Source organism: Gouania willdenowi, chromosome 11 (assembly GCF_900634775.1).
Source record: "Gouania willdenowi chromosome 11, fGouWil2.1, whole genome shotgun sequence".
NCBI classification, from domain to species: Eukaryota; Metazoa; Chordata; class Actinopteri; order Blenniiformes; family Gobiesocidae; genus Gouania; species Gouania willdenowi.
The window spans coordinates 19701101-19719362 of NC_041054.1; the positions used below are offsets into that span (position 1 = coordinate 19701101).

The following is an 18262-nucleotide window of genomic DNA, read 5'->3' on the forward strand; positions in this document are numbered from 1 at the left end:
ACATGCAAGCTCCTCCCCTCCGCCACGCCCCTCTCAAAGCTAAAGCTAGCCTGCGGGTCAACATGAGGAAAGTTGTTGCCAGTGGTCTTAAAACATGGCAGGAGAAGCGCAGCAAAAACACTTGGTAAACAAGTTGCAAGTCAAATTCTCTGATATGGGAACACTTTAGGTTTGATGATGAAGACCAACAGCAAAGACACATAGCGTACAAGAAGTGTTTTCCTTTTTTGCAAAATTGAAAATACTTGATTTTAGTGTTTGAAGGATTTCATTTATGTTTAAAGAATAAATTTTATGTTGTTTTGTACAAAAAATAAATAACTTTTTGGTTGACAAATAATCTTTTGAATAATCGTGATTTCAATTATGACTAAAATAATCGCGATTACTTTAGCAGCCCTACTAACAGGATATTCTGATGTAATAATCACAAATTACATTCCTGTGTAATGGGGCCAGCTTTGTCTAGTGAACACATGAAATGTAATTTAAAAATATTGCATTTGACAGATGACTATAGACGTTAAATTTAAATTTCCGTGTTTATTTCCTAACAGAAATCAGTGAAATTATCAACATTATCTGGTGATATTGATTACATCTCTATCGCGATATATATCATCATCCTTTTATCACCCAGCCCTAGTTTTAGCCATTGCATTCATTCAAATATGGGTTTCTGGTTTTTCTCTGCTTGTATGTGGAGAGCTATGTATGAACTAAACACCAGGATGACCACTAGCCATCATACAACAAATGGCTGTACCAACACCTCAGATATCTTTAATGCTATTTGCTGCTTATGTGTCACCAACATCTCAACTGTCCACCCATCACACACACACAGAGAAGGTTGTAGATTGCATAACATGTCAGCCTCTTGAAACCGTAGTCAATAATATTGACTCTGGATACAGGATACAATCTGTTCCTAAAGTGCAGCATTGACATGTCCTGTTCCCCTTCTGCCTGCCTCGGTCTGTAACTGCCTTAGATTCTGTTAAGAAAATCCTGAACTCACACAATGAGTAAAAAGATTCAGAATTAGGGCTGAACGATTTTGGAAAATAATCTAATTGCAATACTTTTCCTCAATATTGCGATTCAAAATGCATTTATTTTTTCAAGGGCATCTTGTCATGTATTTTTCAATGAACACAAGCAATAAATCTGTTTCATAATGAACAATTTCAGATTCATTTAAACTTTAAATAAATATGAAATGTAAATTTTAATGCACTAGGACTGCTACGGCAAGACGACCCAGCGGCCCACAAAGCAGTGGGTTTGCCTGGCAGCACTCGCAGAGGCGTGTCTGCCACAGAGGACTATCGGCTAGGCTAAAGGCTAAGCCGTGGAGAACCCCGCACGGCGCACACACATCACATCCAACACATCTGGTTCTGCAGCGGCACACACTTTTCTGACTCAAAATCACAATAGCCACTTAAATAGTGTGTTTTACTGTAATGTGCAGTTTTTTGGCTGAAAACAATAATAAATGTGTAGATAGCGTCCACAGACACGCCTACTCATGAAGCGAGGTGAACAGGCGAGCACTGTCTACAGTAGCCCCTCCCATCAGTCAGCTCCGCATGTGGGTTCTTAAGGAGGACTGACAGGCAGCACGGCAGTATCAATGCTTGTCTGAGGCTTGAGGATAAATGCAACCTTAAAAATACCGGTAACAGGACCGATAAGGATGTAGCTTGTCGGTCCAAAAAAAAATTGCAGCCTTTGCGATTAGAAAATAGCGTTTTTGATATTGCGAGAAAATCGCAAATGCAATTAATTGTTCAGCATTATTCAGAATTTAAAAAAAAAAAAAAAGACAAATGAAACATAACAGGGGCCGTACAAATACAACGGATCAGATTTTTGGATGGATTTTGACACTGAAATCAAGCTATGGGTACAGAGGGCTGGAAATCGACTCGATATGAAGTGAAGTGGGCGTGGCTTCAAGCAAACCAAGTTGTAAATTCCAAAGTGAAAACAGAGGAGCGTAGGGGCAGAACACGTTTATTACACTCCAGCATGTAGGCACCGTGAGTCTCTACGTGCAATGTGAACATAAACAGAGTGAAAGCCTCAGTCAATAGGCTGGAACAGAAGCTGCACTGCCTGCCATAAACCAATGGGTCTCAGCTACCTGGGAGGAAGGGAGTTATTGTGTTTCATTAGTGCGCAGGATGTTTGTCAGTGTACATTTCTTCCTGGTAAACTTGTCCCTTAGGAGTTTGCACACATAGACACAAACACAATGCAGTTTGCAATAGAAAACAAAGCATCAGAGAAGGGCTGCACGATTATGACCAAAATTATAATGACCATTATTTTGATCAATATTTTTAATCACAATTATTCATCCTGTTAGGGAAAACATTATTAACAAACAATATGTGAACAGTTTCAAGTGCAAAAGAAAAGCTTTCATCAAGTAAAGAGGAGGATGTGTAAATATTTTTAAATGTCGTTTCGGGATCTTATAGAGTTGTTTTTATCATTGTCTTGTATGTATGTTGCAAAGTAAAAAAAAAAAAAAACATTAAGAAAAAGAAAAAAGATATGCAGCAGTCTTCACGTTAAATTAAAAAAATCACTGATGAACAGTGATTTCATCGTAATCACAATTAAAATGTGTTTAATTGTGCAGCCTTACATCAGAGATATATCAAAAATACTTAAAGATATTCTGACAAAAATATGAAGCAGAAATGTAGATTTTTAATTCATACAATAAAAACTAAAGGTTGGTAAAGGTATCCTATTTTTGTTATTATTTGAATCTGATATACAGCTATTATAATGAACCTTTTAAAAGGCAAATACAAGTTTAAACTAGAATATTTGCATTTCCTGACAAAAATGCAAGTGAGGATGCAGGTGAATGCCCGCGTTGCTCTGCATTAGCTAGTATTAGCATTAGCCTAGTGTTAGTATTAACCTAACGATAGCATTAGCCTAGCATAGGCGTTTACTTTATTTATATATTTTATTAAAAAGATGAAGCAGAAATGTTGATTTTTTTTAATTCAAACAATAAAAACCAATGGTTGTTTGAGGCATCCTTATTTTTTTTGCTATTATAATAAACCTTTTAAAAGGCAAATACAAGTTTAAATAATCTGCTGTCCACAATCACAAGTATTGGTATTTAGTTTGTTGATAAAGAGTAAGGTTCTCCATCTACATAAATGGACAAAGTTAAAAATATACATTCAATATGATGAATTCGTTATTACAAATGGATTATTATAATGAATAAGATGAACAATATAAAACCCCAAAGCCAGTAATAGTAATGCACGCTGACTGGGAGCTGCAGTAGGCTGTAGTAGCATCATTCCTTTACCCCTCCCCACCACTCTACAGACGCACTGGGAACTGGGGGAGAGGGCACTGGCTCGGCCAGCCAGTGAAATCCCTCCATGCAGCACTCGCTGCCTGCGTGCACACAGGGAGGGTGAGGGGTGGGGTGTGCAAATGTGACATTATGGTGCCAGGAAAAAAGAAGAAGAAAAAACACACAGGGCAGCTGGAAAAGAGGCAAGAAAAATATGTAACCATCAGCAATGGTTGTATGTGAGCTTCTCCATATTTCAAGGCTTATTCCTGTTGTCAGGACCCAGATTTTTGTTTTGGGTGCAATTTTTTTCCCCTTAGATGGACTTTCCCACAGTGTATTTTAAAGCTGCAACGATTAGTCGACATAATCAATTAGGGATGTGAATCTTTGGGGGTCTCACGATTCGATTCAAAATCGACTCTCGTTTTAAAAATTGCTACAATGCATAGTGTATTAAGGCAAATTATGGCATCAAAACAATGCAGTTTGTATAAGATACTTTAATAAAACTGATTCCAATGATGTAATCACACAAAGGCAAACTAAAAACAAAAAGTAACATTTATTCATACTAGTGTTGTGTTCAAGACCACACTATCCGAGACCAAGACTTGCCCGAGACCAAGACAAGACCAAGACTTTCGGGAGCCGAGACCGAAACCATAAACATTTTTTTTTTCAATTTAAAAAAATATATAAATAAATAAAATTATGACAAGGTTCGACAGTTAAATAACATTCTCTCTTTAATTTTAGTTTATTTTAAATACATTTGACGGACAAAATGTCTATGACACGAGTGTGTCATAGACGTCACTCAGTCACATTAAGGAAGGTTGTGGTCATTATACGGGGTGGATTAAAGAATGAATAAAGGATTGTTTTATCCTGTTCTTCTCCGTGTTATCACATTATAAAAAAGTTTAAAAATAGCAGGAATTAATGCTGGTCTCGAACGGTCTTGATGGAAAATCTTGAGTCCGAGACAAGACCAAGTCAAAATGCTTCCGAGTCCGAGACCTTTAAAATTTGGTTTCGAGACCAAATTTTAAAGGTCTCGGACTCGACTGCTCCAACACTAATTCATAGTAAACAAAAACACACACACACTCCTTGTGCTGTCTATGTAATACATTGTAAGTTGGGGTCACTGTTGTTTCCTGTTGGGATCGTGTTAAAGACTGTAAAGGTCTGGGTGAGTTTGTGTGTTTTGGCCAAACACTGTTGCCGTAGTAGTCGGAAGTCGCCATCTTGAAAGCCCATGACCTGCAAGTCTCGACTAGGTTCTTGTATTTTCAGCTTGAAAAACTATAGACCGTGGCTACGGGTACGTTAAACGTATACGTAGACTGCCCCTTTATGGATACGCAGCGCCCCTCAATGGCCAGTTTAGGTCACGTGATAGGTGCACCAGGTGACTTAAAGTTCCGTGTAGCTCATATTTATTTTTAGCTACCCCGCTAACCCTTTTATTGTAGCCCTATCCCCAACTGTAACTCTATCCCTAAATGTAAACCTAACTGTAACTCTATTCCTTACCCAAACTCTAACCTTAAAATGTTTTTGTCGGATATGTATTTTTAAAAGTTTAATTTGCCGTGTTAAATATGTTAAAATAAATTAAAAAAAATGTCAATTGTGGGATCCAAACCCACGTTAGGGATTCTTTTGACAATGAAAAATAAAAGGAAAATAGTAGAGTATTTTCTAGTTGTTTCCCGAAAAAGATAAAGGAATATTTTTCAGTCATCATTTGTACAGTCCCATTTTGTAAAATAAATCGTGAGAGAATCGTATCGTGAACCCAGTATTGTGAATCGAATCGTATCGGAAACCTGGATCAAATTTTGCATCCGACACAAGCAAATGCTCCACCTGTGGGAAACGTCGCCATTCAAAATGTGTGTCAGAGCCTTAGGCCCCAAGGAGCTCCTCCTCTAACTGTGCATCAACAGCCAGAATCAACATGTCAGGAGGAAGGAATACAAGCAAACACTTTAGGGTGACATTCCTAAAGGCTTCTCCCCATGTCTGCAAGTCAAACAGTAATTTCTATTTTAAAACTGACGTTTTCTGCCTAAAGGGAGCACAGTTAAATTATTCCTTTACGCACACTGTTTACATCCTGAGACAAACCAACGTTAAAGGCTTCATTTACATCTGGTTTCATCAAGTTAGCCATGATTTCTCACAAAGAGACATTTCCTCATTCATCCCTACATCAGTCACAAGGTGAAAGCCTGTGTTTTAACCAAGTCAGATTTATTACAAAATATCACCAAACACAACCCCACTGTATACTAGTCAACATTGACAGAAATATAAATTTTTCTCTATTTTACAGGTATTTTCAATTGAAAACTGAAAGCTTTTTTTATGCACTTAATGCAAATTAAATCAAGCATCGGTTCCTTATCAGAAAAAAAATTAGCTAATAAAAGAAAAGCCTTCCAAAGCACAGAAAATTTTAACTTTCACATATCAATATGAACAGGTTTATAATGAAGAAATTGTACAGTGTGCACAACATATTCCTTGCTGGGGACAAGGAAATACGCGCGTGCCTTTGAAAACTGGTCCCACTTCTGGGTGCCTATCCCCAAGTTGAGAACCACTGTTTTAAGACATGGGCAAACCATGGAAAAGGTTAGCATGCAACCCATTAACCTGGGACAACAGCTGAAACTAAAGCTAACCACCTGTAAAACTATGTAAGTTATGAAGCTTATCCACACATTACAGTAAGAAAATGATGAAAAGGAGGGAATCAAGAGAGACTGACCAGTCAGTAGCAAACCTAAGCTAGTCTGGTATGTCCAGGCAGGATAAGCTGTGGAATACCTGATCCCGACATTCCCAGGAAAACCATCTGGCAGACAAAAGCTCCTTTTATGTGGAGCCCAGACACCTCCCCTCATTTTTTTCCAAACAGTCTCCATGATTTGCTCACAAACATTCCCTCATCCCTCTCTTCCTTCCCTCAGACTCTTTCCTCTCCCCGCTGTTATTTTTCCCTCTTTTCCAGTACTCGGGCCCACTGCTCCGCCCTCTTGTGGCAATCCTGACTGTGTTGGTGCCGTGCATGCGACGTGTTGTACACCCACCCACGGACAGTCTTGTCGATGTTTTGAAACACTGCCAGAGATGACACGGGGAGTGGGCGGTGGCTGCAAGCCAGCGATCGGATTGGACAGCGTAGAAGGAAAACAAACTAGTCAGCTGGTCTCCTTACCCAGCGAGCATGTGACTGAATGTTGTGTGCTTTCTACTAGAGAAAAAAAACACGTGGGGAGGAAGAAGAAAAGTGGTGGGAAAGATCGGTTTGATACAACAACTGGATAATGAGGGAAAACCTTAAAAACAAGGTGAAGTTACCAGAGAGACATGAGAGGGAGGTGAAGCAATCAGTTAGCCTGTTGGAAAGGTCTGAGAAAATAATTCTGCAAGCTATTCTTAGCTAGTGCAACACTAAAATACTAGAGAAAACATGCATTTACTGATCATCTATCTCGAGCATTGTTTCTCAAATGGGGGTACGCAATGGCACTACAAGGGGTACTTGAGAGAGAGAGCTGGAGAGAGTGAGAAAAAAGGGGAAATTAACAAATGAAAGCATTTAAATATGGGGTTTTATAATGTTTGTTTTTAGTTAAAAATGATAATCATGCTAAATATTACCAGCAACTCACAAAACGACGACAAAAACACACAAAAGAGAAAAATTTACTGATTAAAAAAAGAACAACATACAAAACAACAAAGACACTAAATGACAGAAAAACACACAAGTTCACAACAAAATACACAAAAAATAACAGATAAACATACAAAACAACATGAGAAACAACCAAACAACACCAAAAACACACAGACTGAGAAAGAATAATTGAAATAATACCAACAACTATTGGATTTTATCGGACTGCATCTGAAATCACCGATAAAAGTGATCCGATAAAATTTTCCGCTCCAGCACTTCTATCCATAGGTGACTGTGGTTCACACTCCAACAAAGTAAGCTACTGTTGCTGACTATTGTTCTCTGTTTGAGGAACATCACTTTATCAAGCCTTTTCTAACATTCCACAATACAAAATAAGTAATAAAAGTATTCAATGTTATTTTTGATGCCACAGGAATGGAAAAAAAATTACCCCAGAATTTACCAGAAATATTTTTATCAACAAGAAAAATGCAACAAAAAAAAAACCCTCTATTACAACATGTAACAATTAACAAAACTACAGTTTAAATAATAATAAAAAAGTTGTGCAAAAATGATACTGTGTACAGTGTATTGATACTTTTGCAAACGAATATCGTATCCGAATACATTCTTTTAGTATCAATACTTTCACTGCGGTGGTGTGTTAACGCTACGCTCCATTGACTGTTTTTTGACTGAGTGTAAATAAAAGGAATACAATAATTCGTTTTTTCTCTCTTAAAAATAACATTTAAATAGCGAAACAAAGCTATTGTGCTAACAATTCACCCCACCCGCTAACACATGAGAGCAGTCCTGGGAGGACTTATAACTAGAAGCTGTGCAGTGTCCCTTAAATAGGGCTTTAAAGGCAAATGTGTTAATAGCACAATCCTGTGGGGTGAGGTCAAATAATGGCCAATTAAAACCCCATTCGGGCCCAACCACTGAGTAAGAACTAGCACGGTCTAGCTTTTGAATGGGTTTTAAATCCTGTTGTCAAAGAGAATGTGATAAATGCTTTCCTTTCTATCCATTAAATTTACACGGCTCAACGTCCTGAAATGCACATCAAAGCTCGGACACACGCACACACATACACTCGCCTTTAGTCTACATAAAACACAGTCACAACACACAGGAAACTGGGAATGCTCTCTAATTACTGGGCACATGTTGCACATTAAAACACTGGAAGTCCAACTTCGTATAATCCAGCTCTGCTGGCTGTGTGGAAACACACACACACAAATGCTCTTCCAAGGATAACTACCAACAGATGGGGAGATGCTCTTGAAAAGGAAAACCCTGCTGCTTCCATACACTCGTGCAATGCGGGGCCTAGTGATGAAAAGTCATCACTAGGCCCCGCACACCAACAGCTGCTAAATCACGCTGAGAAGACTTTCTGCATTTATTATGTCCATTGTTTCTAACACAGAACAGACAGAAAGGCCTGATGAGAAAGGCAGCAGTCGACAGAGGAAATACCCAATGTGTGTGTGTGAGAAGGAGAAGTGGAAAGAGAGCCCATGAGGTATAAACTCAAGTTACAGGAATTCCTCTGGCCTTGTATCAGCGTCAGTGTTGGGTTAGGTTTCCTTACAAACATTCTCGGCCTGTGAGCTCCAGCGAGGGGGAGTGGAACAGGGGAACACAGAACCAAGCGAGCGAGCCTTTTGACTGATCATCTTTCCTTCTATTAAAGGATTTGCGCAGTAATAAAGTAGTAAAATGTTTTTATTCCTTCTTTAAAAAAAAAAAAAAAGAATCCACTATAATGATAACATTCCCAGACCCTTCAGTGCAATCACACAACTCATGTCTTTCTTACTTGAATACTGCACAGAGCGTCAGTGGGCTGTCAAGCTGATTAGTTCACCCTAGCTTCATCCTCGTAGCTCCACACATTGCCAGGCAACCGCTAGCAAAGCCGCTCCGCTAACCCCCACCCTACGCTAGGAAAAGACCCATTTGTGTGAGTTGTTGCTGAGAAGCACGTGTAGAAGCGAGAGCACGTAGCCATCGAGACAACAATTCAATCTAAAGCGCAGAGTGACATTTTGTAGGATTATCATATCATTAGTGGTCTCAGGCGGTGCTCCGTGTGTAACGTGGTGTCAGAGGCCGACATCACAGCGAGCAAAGGGCGCTCCTTTGATGTAATCCCATTTTCTATTTCCACTTCACACACAGCGCGGGTCATTCACTGGCTGCTCGCGCTCAAGATGAGTAAAAACTGACATTTATTCTGCTTAAGTTGGCCAATATATCCACTCCATCGTGCACTTTGCCCACATACAATTAGTCAGTGAGCCGAGCAAGTGAAGGCAGACATGGGATCAGGTGGCCAAATATGGTCCAAAAAAGGCAAAAACGTGGCAAGAAAAGAGTGAGAAGTGACTAAAATGGGACAAAAGCAGTCATGAGTGGGCAAAAAATGGACAAATAAAGAGGAACCAGGTGGTATGTAATGGCAAAGGGTGGCTTTAATGGGCAAAATGTGGCAAACAATAGTGAAAAACGGCAAAATGCGGCAAACAATAGAGGAAAAAAGGCAAAATGCCTTTTTGAAAAGGGGTAAAAATTGGATAAAGGAAGTTGCAAAATGCCAAAGAAAATAGGTAAAAAGGGGATTAAAAAGTTCCCACCTTTTAAAGTTTTCTAGGGGATTAAAAAAAAAATTAAGACAAAAAGCCACAAGTATAGCATCACCGACTTAAGCTTCTACGTGGTGTCGCTGATAATGCAGTGTGCTGGTCTGGATAGAAAATGCCGGAGATACCCGATACCCTGTTTCACCCTCAGCTAAATCAATGCTGCACAAATCTCTTGATTGCCATACCTGCATAATGCATACCATCTTTTTTTTCATGGTTGAAAAAAATAACCCTGTGGTGAATTTCTTTATATAGGGTTCAAATCACCAACACAGAATGAACAGTGAGCATCCCAGAAATGTTTTGAATGCAAGTGAAATCCATTGCCAAGCTTACAAAACAAGAGAGAAACACCAAGATTGCAGAACCAGCACCAGTAAAAGTGAGTTGTGCCCGAATACAGAGAGAAAGCTCCAGCTGACAGCCAGCTGAGTGCCAAACATGCAGGGAGGGGAAATAAATAACTCTCCCTATTAATTGTAATAATAACAATAGTAAGTCAGAGGTCTAAGAATCCAATACCAAGAATAGAACAGAAGCTAAACAAAGAAGCAAACATACTGTAGGCCTGGGCAATATATCGAGATTCTACACACATCAAGATTTCTATTTTCGCAATATGGAAAATTACAATGTCGACTATATCGATATATTTCGATTTCATAGCTTATTTAGTATCAAAAAAAAAACTTGTTTTAGGAGTCGCTGCTTTTGGTACTTCTCAGAACAGCAGGAAAGCACGGTAAAAGGAGTTCTGAGTGAGTCTACTCCTAACCCAGACCTTCACTAAACAAGCCACACTACAAAACTCACTCACACGTGCTGTCCCTTATAGGAGAAAAAGCCAAAAGTTACACATTTTGTGCAGATTTTTGTTAATAAATGGGTTAAAAATATATAGATTTATATCATATATCGCCAAAATTGAGATATGAGTCTTGGTCCAAATCACCCATCCCTAAAACAAACTACTGATTAATTTTTTAAATGCCTAAATCAGAAGAACCAAATGTTATTATCGGCCATACGATTCATTCTAAAACAGCCACCTAGGGCATCCGATGTTTTGTGATTGTGGAAAATGACAATTTTGTGTGAGATTTGATATTGCCGTGTCTTTGCTACACATTCTAATGCAAGTTTACCAAGAAAAAATATTGTGTAAATATATGATGATTAGGGATGCATTCAAATGTAACATTTCGGCCAAAACTGAAAATGATCAAAGAAATGATTATGCCAATTATTAGCACCATTGCATTAATGGTTACAAATGTGTACTAACCTCACTAAAATTAAAGCATTGCAATTTTGTAAATCAATATCAATACTGCAAAGAATAAATCAATTAAAAATATCTGAACATATTAATTTAGCGCCGACGTTCCAACAATGCTCAATATATAAAAATGGGAATAAAATGTTCAATTTGACCCCACTTATGTATACATTAAATAATAATCTACATACCTATAACTGACTGAGAGCACCAGGTTCTGTGCATCCATTGTGGCGTGCGTAATTCCTTGTGTGCGTTTCTTTAATTTCCCCAAGTAATGATCTTTATAATGCGGATCAAGTGCGATGAAGTGCAGAAGATCTCGAGTTGTTTTGGTGAAAAATGTGCTTTGGCTGAATCATACATTTATACATTAACTGTGAAAAGGTTTAAAAGGCAATGTAACCCACACTTGTAGGGTAGCATGGATTAGGAGAACAAACACAAATACAGGCTGAGCTGGTCTTCATCACAGAATGAGTGAGTATCCACATGGAGACGTAACATAGAGCTGGGTGGCTGTAGGACAATGGCTCAGCTCCCTCTGAGCTTATAGGTAAAGAAAGCTTGGCCTTCTCCTGTGTCAGTGCCCCCACCCCCCACTCCCCCCGGACTCAGACAGACTGAGCGAGTGAGTGGGAAAGGAAGCCTTCAGTGGAAAACTGAACCTACACATTTACTGGTAGTGGGCGGGGGGGGTAATATTTCCTTTATTAAAAACCATGAAAGATGTGAGACGGGTTTGTAACCAAGATGTTTTTTTTTTTTTTTTAGAGATGCTTAACATTTTGCTCATTATTTAAAAGAGTCCATATACAGGCATAAAACACAAGTTTGTTGGTTCAGGAAATGTTCACACGTGTTGTAAAGCTGCAAAATTATTAAAATTTTAATAGTGACTACGATTTTGGCTTACATGGTTAAAATTATCTGATCGTCGGCAAATTTGACATTTAAAATGTGGGCTCTCCTGCATATCTAAACAGGCCCCAGTAGTCAGCGAACACACGATTAAAGCTTTATTAAGCTGCCTTAATAACAAGCGAGCAAAGCTTCACACATTGTAAACTAGAATGATGACAGCGAGTCATGTGGTTTCTATTAAAAGGGGGGGGTAAATCATGTAAACATATTTTTTTCAAGCTTTATATCATGTTAGTGTGTCATTTCATCCTGAAAAACACACCTCAAGTGTTGCTCAGAGTGATTCACGTATTTTTAAACCTTTAAATCTCCTGCCAGCAGCCATTTCACTGCTGTTTTGCTCAAGGGGACGAGGCTCCGCCTGGGGACGAGGCACATCCTATGTTATCTTCCTCAGTTGAACCCACAGCACCTGCCTCTGCAGATTTACTTTTGTAAGAAACCCCTAGCTTATGTTGTCTGTACTCATTTATGTATGCATTAAAATTCAAAAAAATTAAAAAACTTGCACCCCTCACTCCGTCAAAACAGCTTCAGTCGCAGCAAACAGCAGAGAGAGAGCTGCGTGTCGATCAGTCTACTCTGAAAGTGGATTAATAAGCTTGGAGTTTCTTAAAGAGACAGAGGCGAAATCGAAGCGTCATGAACAGTGTTGCAACAGAGGGAAATTTCTTTTAAGTAATTTTTTGCTGTATTTTCCAAACAATTTTAGGTAGCATAGTTAATTGAGTACACTATAGAATGGTAATATATGCATGAAAAACACATGATACCCCCCTTTAAGAAAAACATATCCAATTAGTTATTATTAATAGGACACTCAAGTCAGTAAATGTTGACAGGCTGCTGTTTCTTGCTCAAAACCTGATGTTCTAAACCTTTTGTTATACACTATAATTGTTTTCATAGAGTTCCACTATGAGTGTGTAGCAGTGTATTTATATATTTAGCCCATAGTCAATTTAAAATGATTGGGTACATTTTTGTATTCATCATTATTGCTTTTCTTAAGCATTCTAAACTGTTCACATATTGTATGTTAAAAAGTAGTTAAATAACAAATACAGACGTTTAGACTAACATGGAGAATAATCGTGATTACAAAATGTATCCAAATATTCGCGATCATCATTTTGACTATAATCGTACAACCCTAACGTCCTGTATCACCTGTGCCTTGCTATGCCTCAAAAATGCAGCGCTAAAGGTGATGTTTGTTTGTTTACAACTGTGCTGAGACCTTTTGTCTCCATTTGGGGCCGAGCCTGCTTTATTGTCCTACTGTGCGCTCACACCTGGCCTCACAACCCAGACTTTTCAGAGAAAACAACTGTGGCCCGTTTAAAGCAAGTTAAAGATGGTGTGAACCCATGTCAACCCAAATTTTTTTTTTTTTTTTTTTAAAAATCAGACCCCCCACACACACGAGGTTAAAAAGATATTCGGCATAGAACTGTTCTGATCGTACCATGTGTGCATGTGTTCAGATAAAACACAGCACACGCATAACGAATCTGTCCAACAACCCATCTTCTTCCGAGACAGAACTCCTGCGTGATCAAATGAAATCCAACAACATGATCTAATACTGCATTCCAAGCAACTCTGGATTTTCTGTCCTACCTGAAAAAAGAAAATTAAAAAACACAAATATTATAGCAGTCAGCCATGTTTGAGATAGTTCGACGTGTTGTCGCTGAACTTTTGATCTGGAAAGGCCAAGTTCTGAGTTTCCTGGAATCCAGCATTATGTGTTTCTCAGTCAGCTCGCTTCTTGATAGACACATTGGCCACGTTTACATGGGAGCTTTAATTGCCCTTTAATTCAGAATGAAAGTTAAATCCTCTTTAAACTGACCTGGTAAACACTCAATTCCGAATGGAAACGTAATTCTGAATTAAACTTAAACCCGAATTAGGTGGCTGGTTTATTCCGAATTAAATATTTCCTCTATCTTGAAAACGTTTAATTCAACTCTAAGTGAATTCCGGTTGTTCTGCACATGCTCCTGTCGAGATGATGCGCAGTGATGACGTAATCCAAGATGGCAGCCTGGACTACAGCGGAGACTATTTATTTAATAAGAGTCTTAAAAGATAAGGATATAATAAAGAGTGGATGAATGGAAGCATGAACATGCGGACATTCACAACCACACAGGCACTTACGGGTGATACTAAAACCCGGAGACGGAGTAAATGCGTCCCCGTACTACATGTACAGGCTGTAATATCACGAAGTTTATCATTGTACCGGTTTTTAAAGCTGCTATTTTTACCAGGGAGCAAATATTTATTATATTGTTTTCCGAAGTTTTGCTGGGCTTTATTTACCGCCGATTAGTTCCTATCTACCTTCTCCTGCTCAGTCGACCAAAGTGAAACTGTGTTATTGTTGAGCTGCTGCTTCAAAACTACAATAAAAATAAAAGTGAAAACAGTTCTTATCATGTGGTCTTCTATGTTGCAGCCGAAAAGAAAAGGTTTGTTGTGCATTTTTTCCTGACAAGACGTGAAACGTTACGTTCGCCCCCTGTCCAATCAGAAGCCTTACCAACCCCCAGACCTAAAGCGGAATTTAATAAAGCAGAATAAACCTGTTTTCCATGGAAACCTCAATATGGAATGACTATTTCCATGTAAACACAAAGCAGAACACTTTAATTTCAAATAATTTAATTCAGAATAATTAGCTCAGAAATAATAAAAAAACATCATGTAACTGTGACCATTTTGTTCCACGTGACAAATCACCGGTTCATGAGTCGGGAGTTGTCAGCTTTCCCCGCACATGAGAAGTTTTGGTCGTAGATATTAAACTTTTTCGATATTTACGGTTGTCGGCCTCAAACCATTTCAGAGGCAAATATAGGACAACTTCCCTCTCAACACGCCATAGACCACAGGACAAGCTTATAAGACATCAAATATTCTGCTGTTTGCCATCCTACAGCGTGATTGTCTTTGTGTGTGTATCCTGTTTAAGGAATTCCTCTGAAGGGTTCCAGAACCAGAAAACAATCTTTTTAAGTGTTCCATTATGACTGAAGCTTTACTCAATTAATGAAAATATTCATTTTTGTCAAAACAGCTCAGTTCAAAGTAAAAGAACATTATTTCCCCTCGTTTCACAAACAATGACGAGGTCAATGTGGTACCTCTGTGCACACAATCTTTAAAGTTATGGTGGCCAGAACTTGTGTGTTTTGCTAGTGTCTACTCACATGAATGGCATCCTGCTGTGCCTGCAGGCTTTTACTGCTGGGGCAGGCAGCGAGGCTACACATGCAACTGTATCTGCCTTAAACGCTAAATACGCCACTCATCTGATTATGATGCATGAAAAAAATTGGTTGAAATTTAATGAGCCACCGTAGAAAGGAATAGTTTCCATTAACTGTGCCACAAATGTAACTTTTGGTTGTTTTTTTTTTTTAACCAGCAGGAAGAACTTCTTTAAGGTACGTAAGAAAAACCAGCAGAAGTACAACAAAAGACAACCCATGACCTCCTTCTTATGCTATGTGTGATCCTTCTGACCATATGACTAACACAAGACCAAGCTGCTTTGCTGCTATAGGCCTTTGTAGTTCTCTTTCACCCAGATCACACAAAGCCCAGAATTCAAATACATTTTTACTAGATCTCCACAATATGTCCAGCTACAAGACTTCTATCAGTCATAGAAACATGTGTGCCGTTACTACAGGGGCCTCTCTCTGCCCTGGTGTGGTACAGATTAACCAGACCCTGCATGTGTCTCTGCGAATGTGTGTGTGCATGTGTGTGTGTGTGTGTGTGTGTGTGTGTGTGTGTGTGTGTGTGTGTGTGTGCAGGATCTCTGTGGGTGAAAATCCAGCTCCACGCACGTGCCTGTTTGTCTCCAGGGAACTAGGTGAAGAGCCACTCAGCTCCCTTTGAACCTTTGGCCATATGGCCTCCAGTATGGTCCTAAACACATAATGATAATACACTAGAGGAGAGTATGTTTAGGCAAGTTAGAGGCCAAATCAAGAGAAAAACATTTGAGAGTGCATCTTTGACACTGCTTTACGGTTAGGTTGGTTTTGGTCTTCCACTCACCTCACTGTCGTGGTGCTGGCAGAAGCTCATGCGATCTTGAAACAGGGACAGCAAGGCGAAGTTGTTCTGCAGGGACTGGGCGAGAGACACAGACTGGCCCGAGTTGCCATTTGTGTTGATCCGGCCGAGGTGGAGGTTCTCCCCCAGGCGCTCGATGTAATGGTCCTTGGTAAGCCTGACGCGTTGGTGCGCCCGCACACAGTTATCGCAAAGGTACTCCTGGCAGTCAAGGCAGTGGGAGGAAGCTGGGTTCTCCTCATCGCAGGAGCTGCACTGAGGCTCTCCTAGGTTGTGTGGGTGCAGTAAGCCTCCATGGGGGTGATGGAAGCCAGAGGAGCCTCCGCCTAGACCTCCTCTGTGGTGGTGGTGGCCATTTTTGTTTTGGATCTGCTCCTCTGAACTCACCACCACGTCCAAGAGGTTACTGAAGAGGAAGTTGGAGGACGGCAGGGAGTCCACCCCCGCCTCAGAAATGGACACCTTCTGGTCACATGTAGGGCACCTAAGCTTCAGCGGGTCGCCTGGACTTCGCTGTCCCTCGATGCACTGGCGGCAGAAGGCATGCAGACAGGGCAGGACATGGAGCCTTTTGGTGGTCTGGATGGAGGAGGTTGAGGTATGAGAGGAGGAAGATGAGGTAGAGGAGCTGGAGGAGATGGGAGTGGAAGAGCCACATAGCTCTTTGCAAAGCGGGCAAGTCTGAAGGTCTGAGTCTGGAAAGGAAGCCATCTGAGCGATTCTAAGGCTCACTCTTCACAACACATAGAAGGGAGAGGATGAGGTATTCATTGGGCCACCCATGGGCCTGTTGTGCTGTGGAGAAGATACTGTTGTTGCATTTGAGGTAGATTGATGAGGTGTTTTAGTTCAGTTCAGCAGTGAAAACCTAGCATTGATCTCTCTCTTCACTAAAAGTTCAAGCTGGATTTAAAGTCAGGAGGTAGACAGTTTTTCAAAATACTTTGGAAACAGTAACAAAAATAAAACTTCCTTTATGGTACCAAAAGCGTCTACAGGGAACCATCCCAGTCCAGCTCTCTCCACTATGGTGACGATTCAGAGAAAGAATCCGATTCGGATTAGATGAATCCTGTTAAATTAACCTGAAACGGAGTCCAGCGTGTATCGGTGTGGAAGTCCGGGGCTCTCCGTCTCTCCTCCCCCAGCAGCTCGGCAGCATGATTACAGGGCTCAGCCCTTGAAGCAGCACACGGTCCCAAAGCTCTCTCCTCTCCAGGTGGTTCTCCCTGCACGTTTACTGCGGTTCTTCACTTTAGTCCACCATCGGGGTCCGTGCGGGCGGCGTCGGTCGCAGCCAGCAGTCGGTCAGTAGTCGGACCGAGATACGGTGGTTTACTCATCAAAGCAGCGGTCTCGCGCTGCAGCTCCCTGAGCGAGCAAACCTGTAAACCCGTCCAGTCCCGGAGCGAAGCACGACCATCAGCCGAGGCGTCCGAGGCCGCGTCCCACTCCGCCCCCCTCTGCGTGGAGGAATGCGCTGGCTCCCCCCGGCCAGGCTGGGACCGAATACGTAGCTCTACACCACGGAGCAAAAGTCGCTCCACCGACCGCGTGAGGCTGCGTCCTGCGTCTTGCTCGGTGGTGTTTAATTCCGGAGGATAAACTAGCACATCCTACGGTGTAGTGGACGCCCTCTGGCTCCGATGCAGCTCCTCGGGCTGCTCTTCTCCTACTGACGGAAAAAAACATGGACACACTTCCGCCCTGCACTACCCACCGGTACCCTCGCGCTCGCTCCCGAGGGGCGGTCGCGTGCTTGTAACGTGCGGTGGACGCTCGGACCTACGTCACACTGTCCTTCCTGCATTATACACTATGGTTCGGTATTTATTAAAATCTTACACAGTATTTACCAACCAACTTGTATTTCTCCAAATTTCAAGACAAAAACAATAAATGCAGTTTTTGCAATAACGAACCAGAATCCCTACACATTTTATTATTTTATTACTATATTTATTCAATTAGTTTCTGGGCTTAAATTGAAAATCACTTAAAGCGCAAGATTAATAATATTCACTTTAATTATAAATGTATCATTGTGTACTTTGAACATTTCATTGTAATTTTATATGGTAAATTAACATTCACAAATCTAAATTCAGCAAATCTTCTTCCCTCTTTGTAAGCTTTCTTTGTGAATTTAAAAAATATATCAAGATTTTATCCCTTATTCATACAAAAACAAGCATCAAAACCGTGACAATATGCAACAATATTCTTTTGAAGTGGGATGATGA

The 18262-nt window shown here is 40.3% G+C and overlaps 1 protein-coding gene across 1 annotated transcript in view; it reads right to left on the minus strand.

Moving 5' to 3' along the window:
* trim71 (tripartite motif containing 71, E3 ubiquitin protein ligase) overlaps positions 1-17739 on the minus strand; it is a 47989-nt gene extending 30250 nt beyond the window's left edge. The window contains exon 1 of the mRNA XM_028461453.1: positions 16002-17739. Coding sequence (XP_028317254.1) covers positions 16002-16730 — 729 coding nt within the window. The 5' untranslated portion in view covers positions 16731-17739. The remainder of the gene's footprint in view (positions 1-16001) is intronic.
* Between the last annotated feature and the right edge of the window lie 523 nt (positions 17740-18262).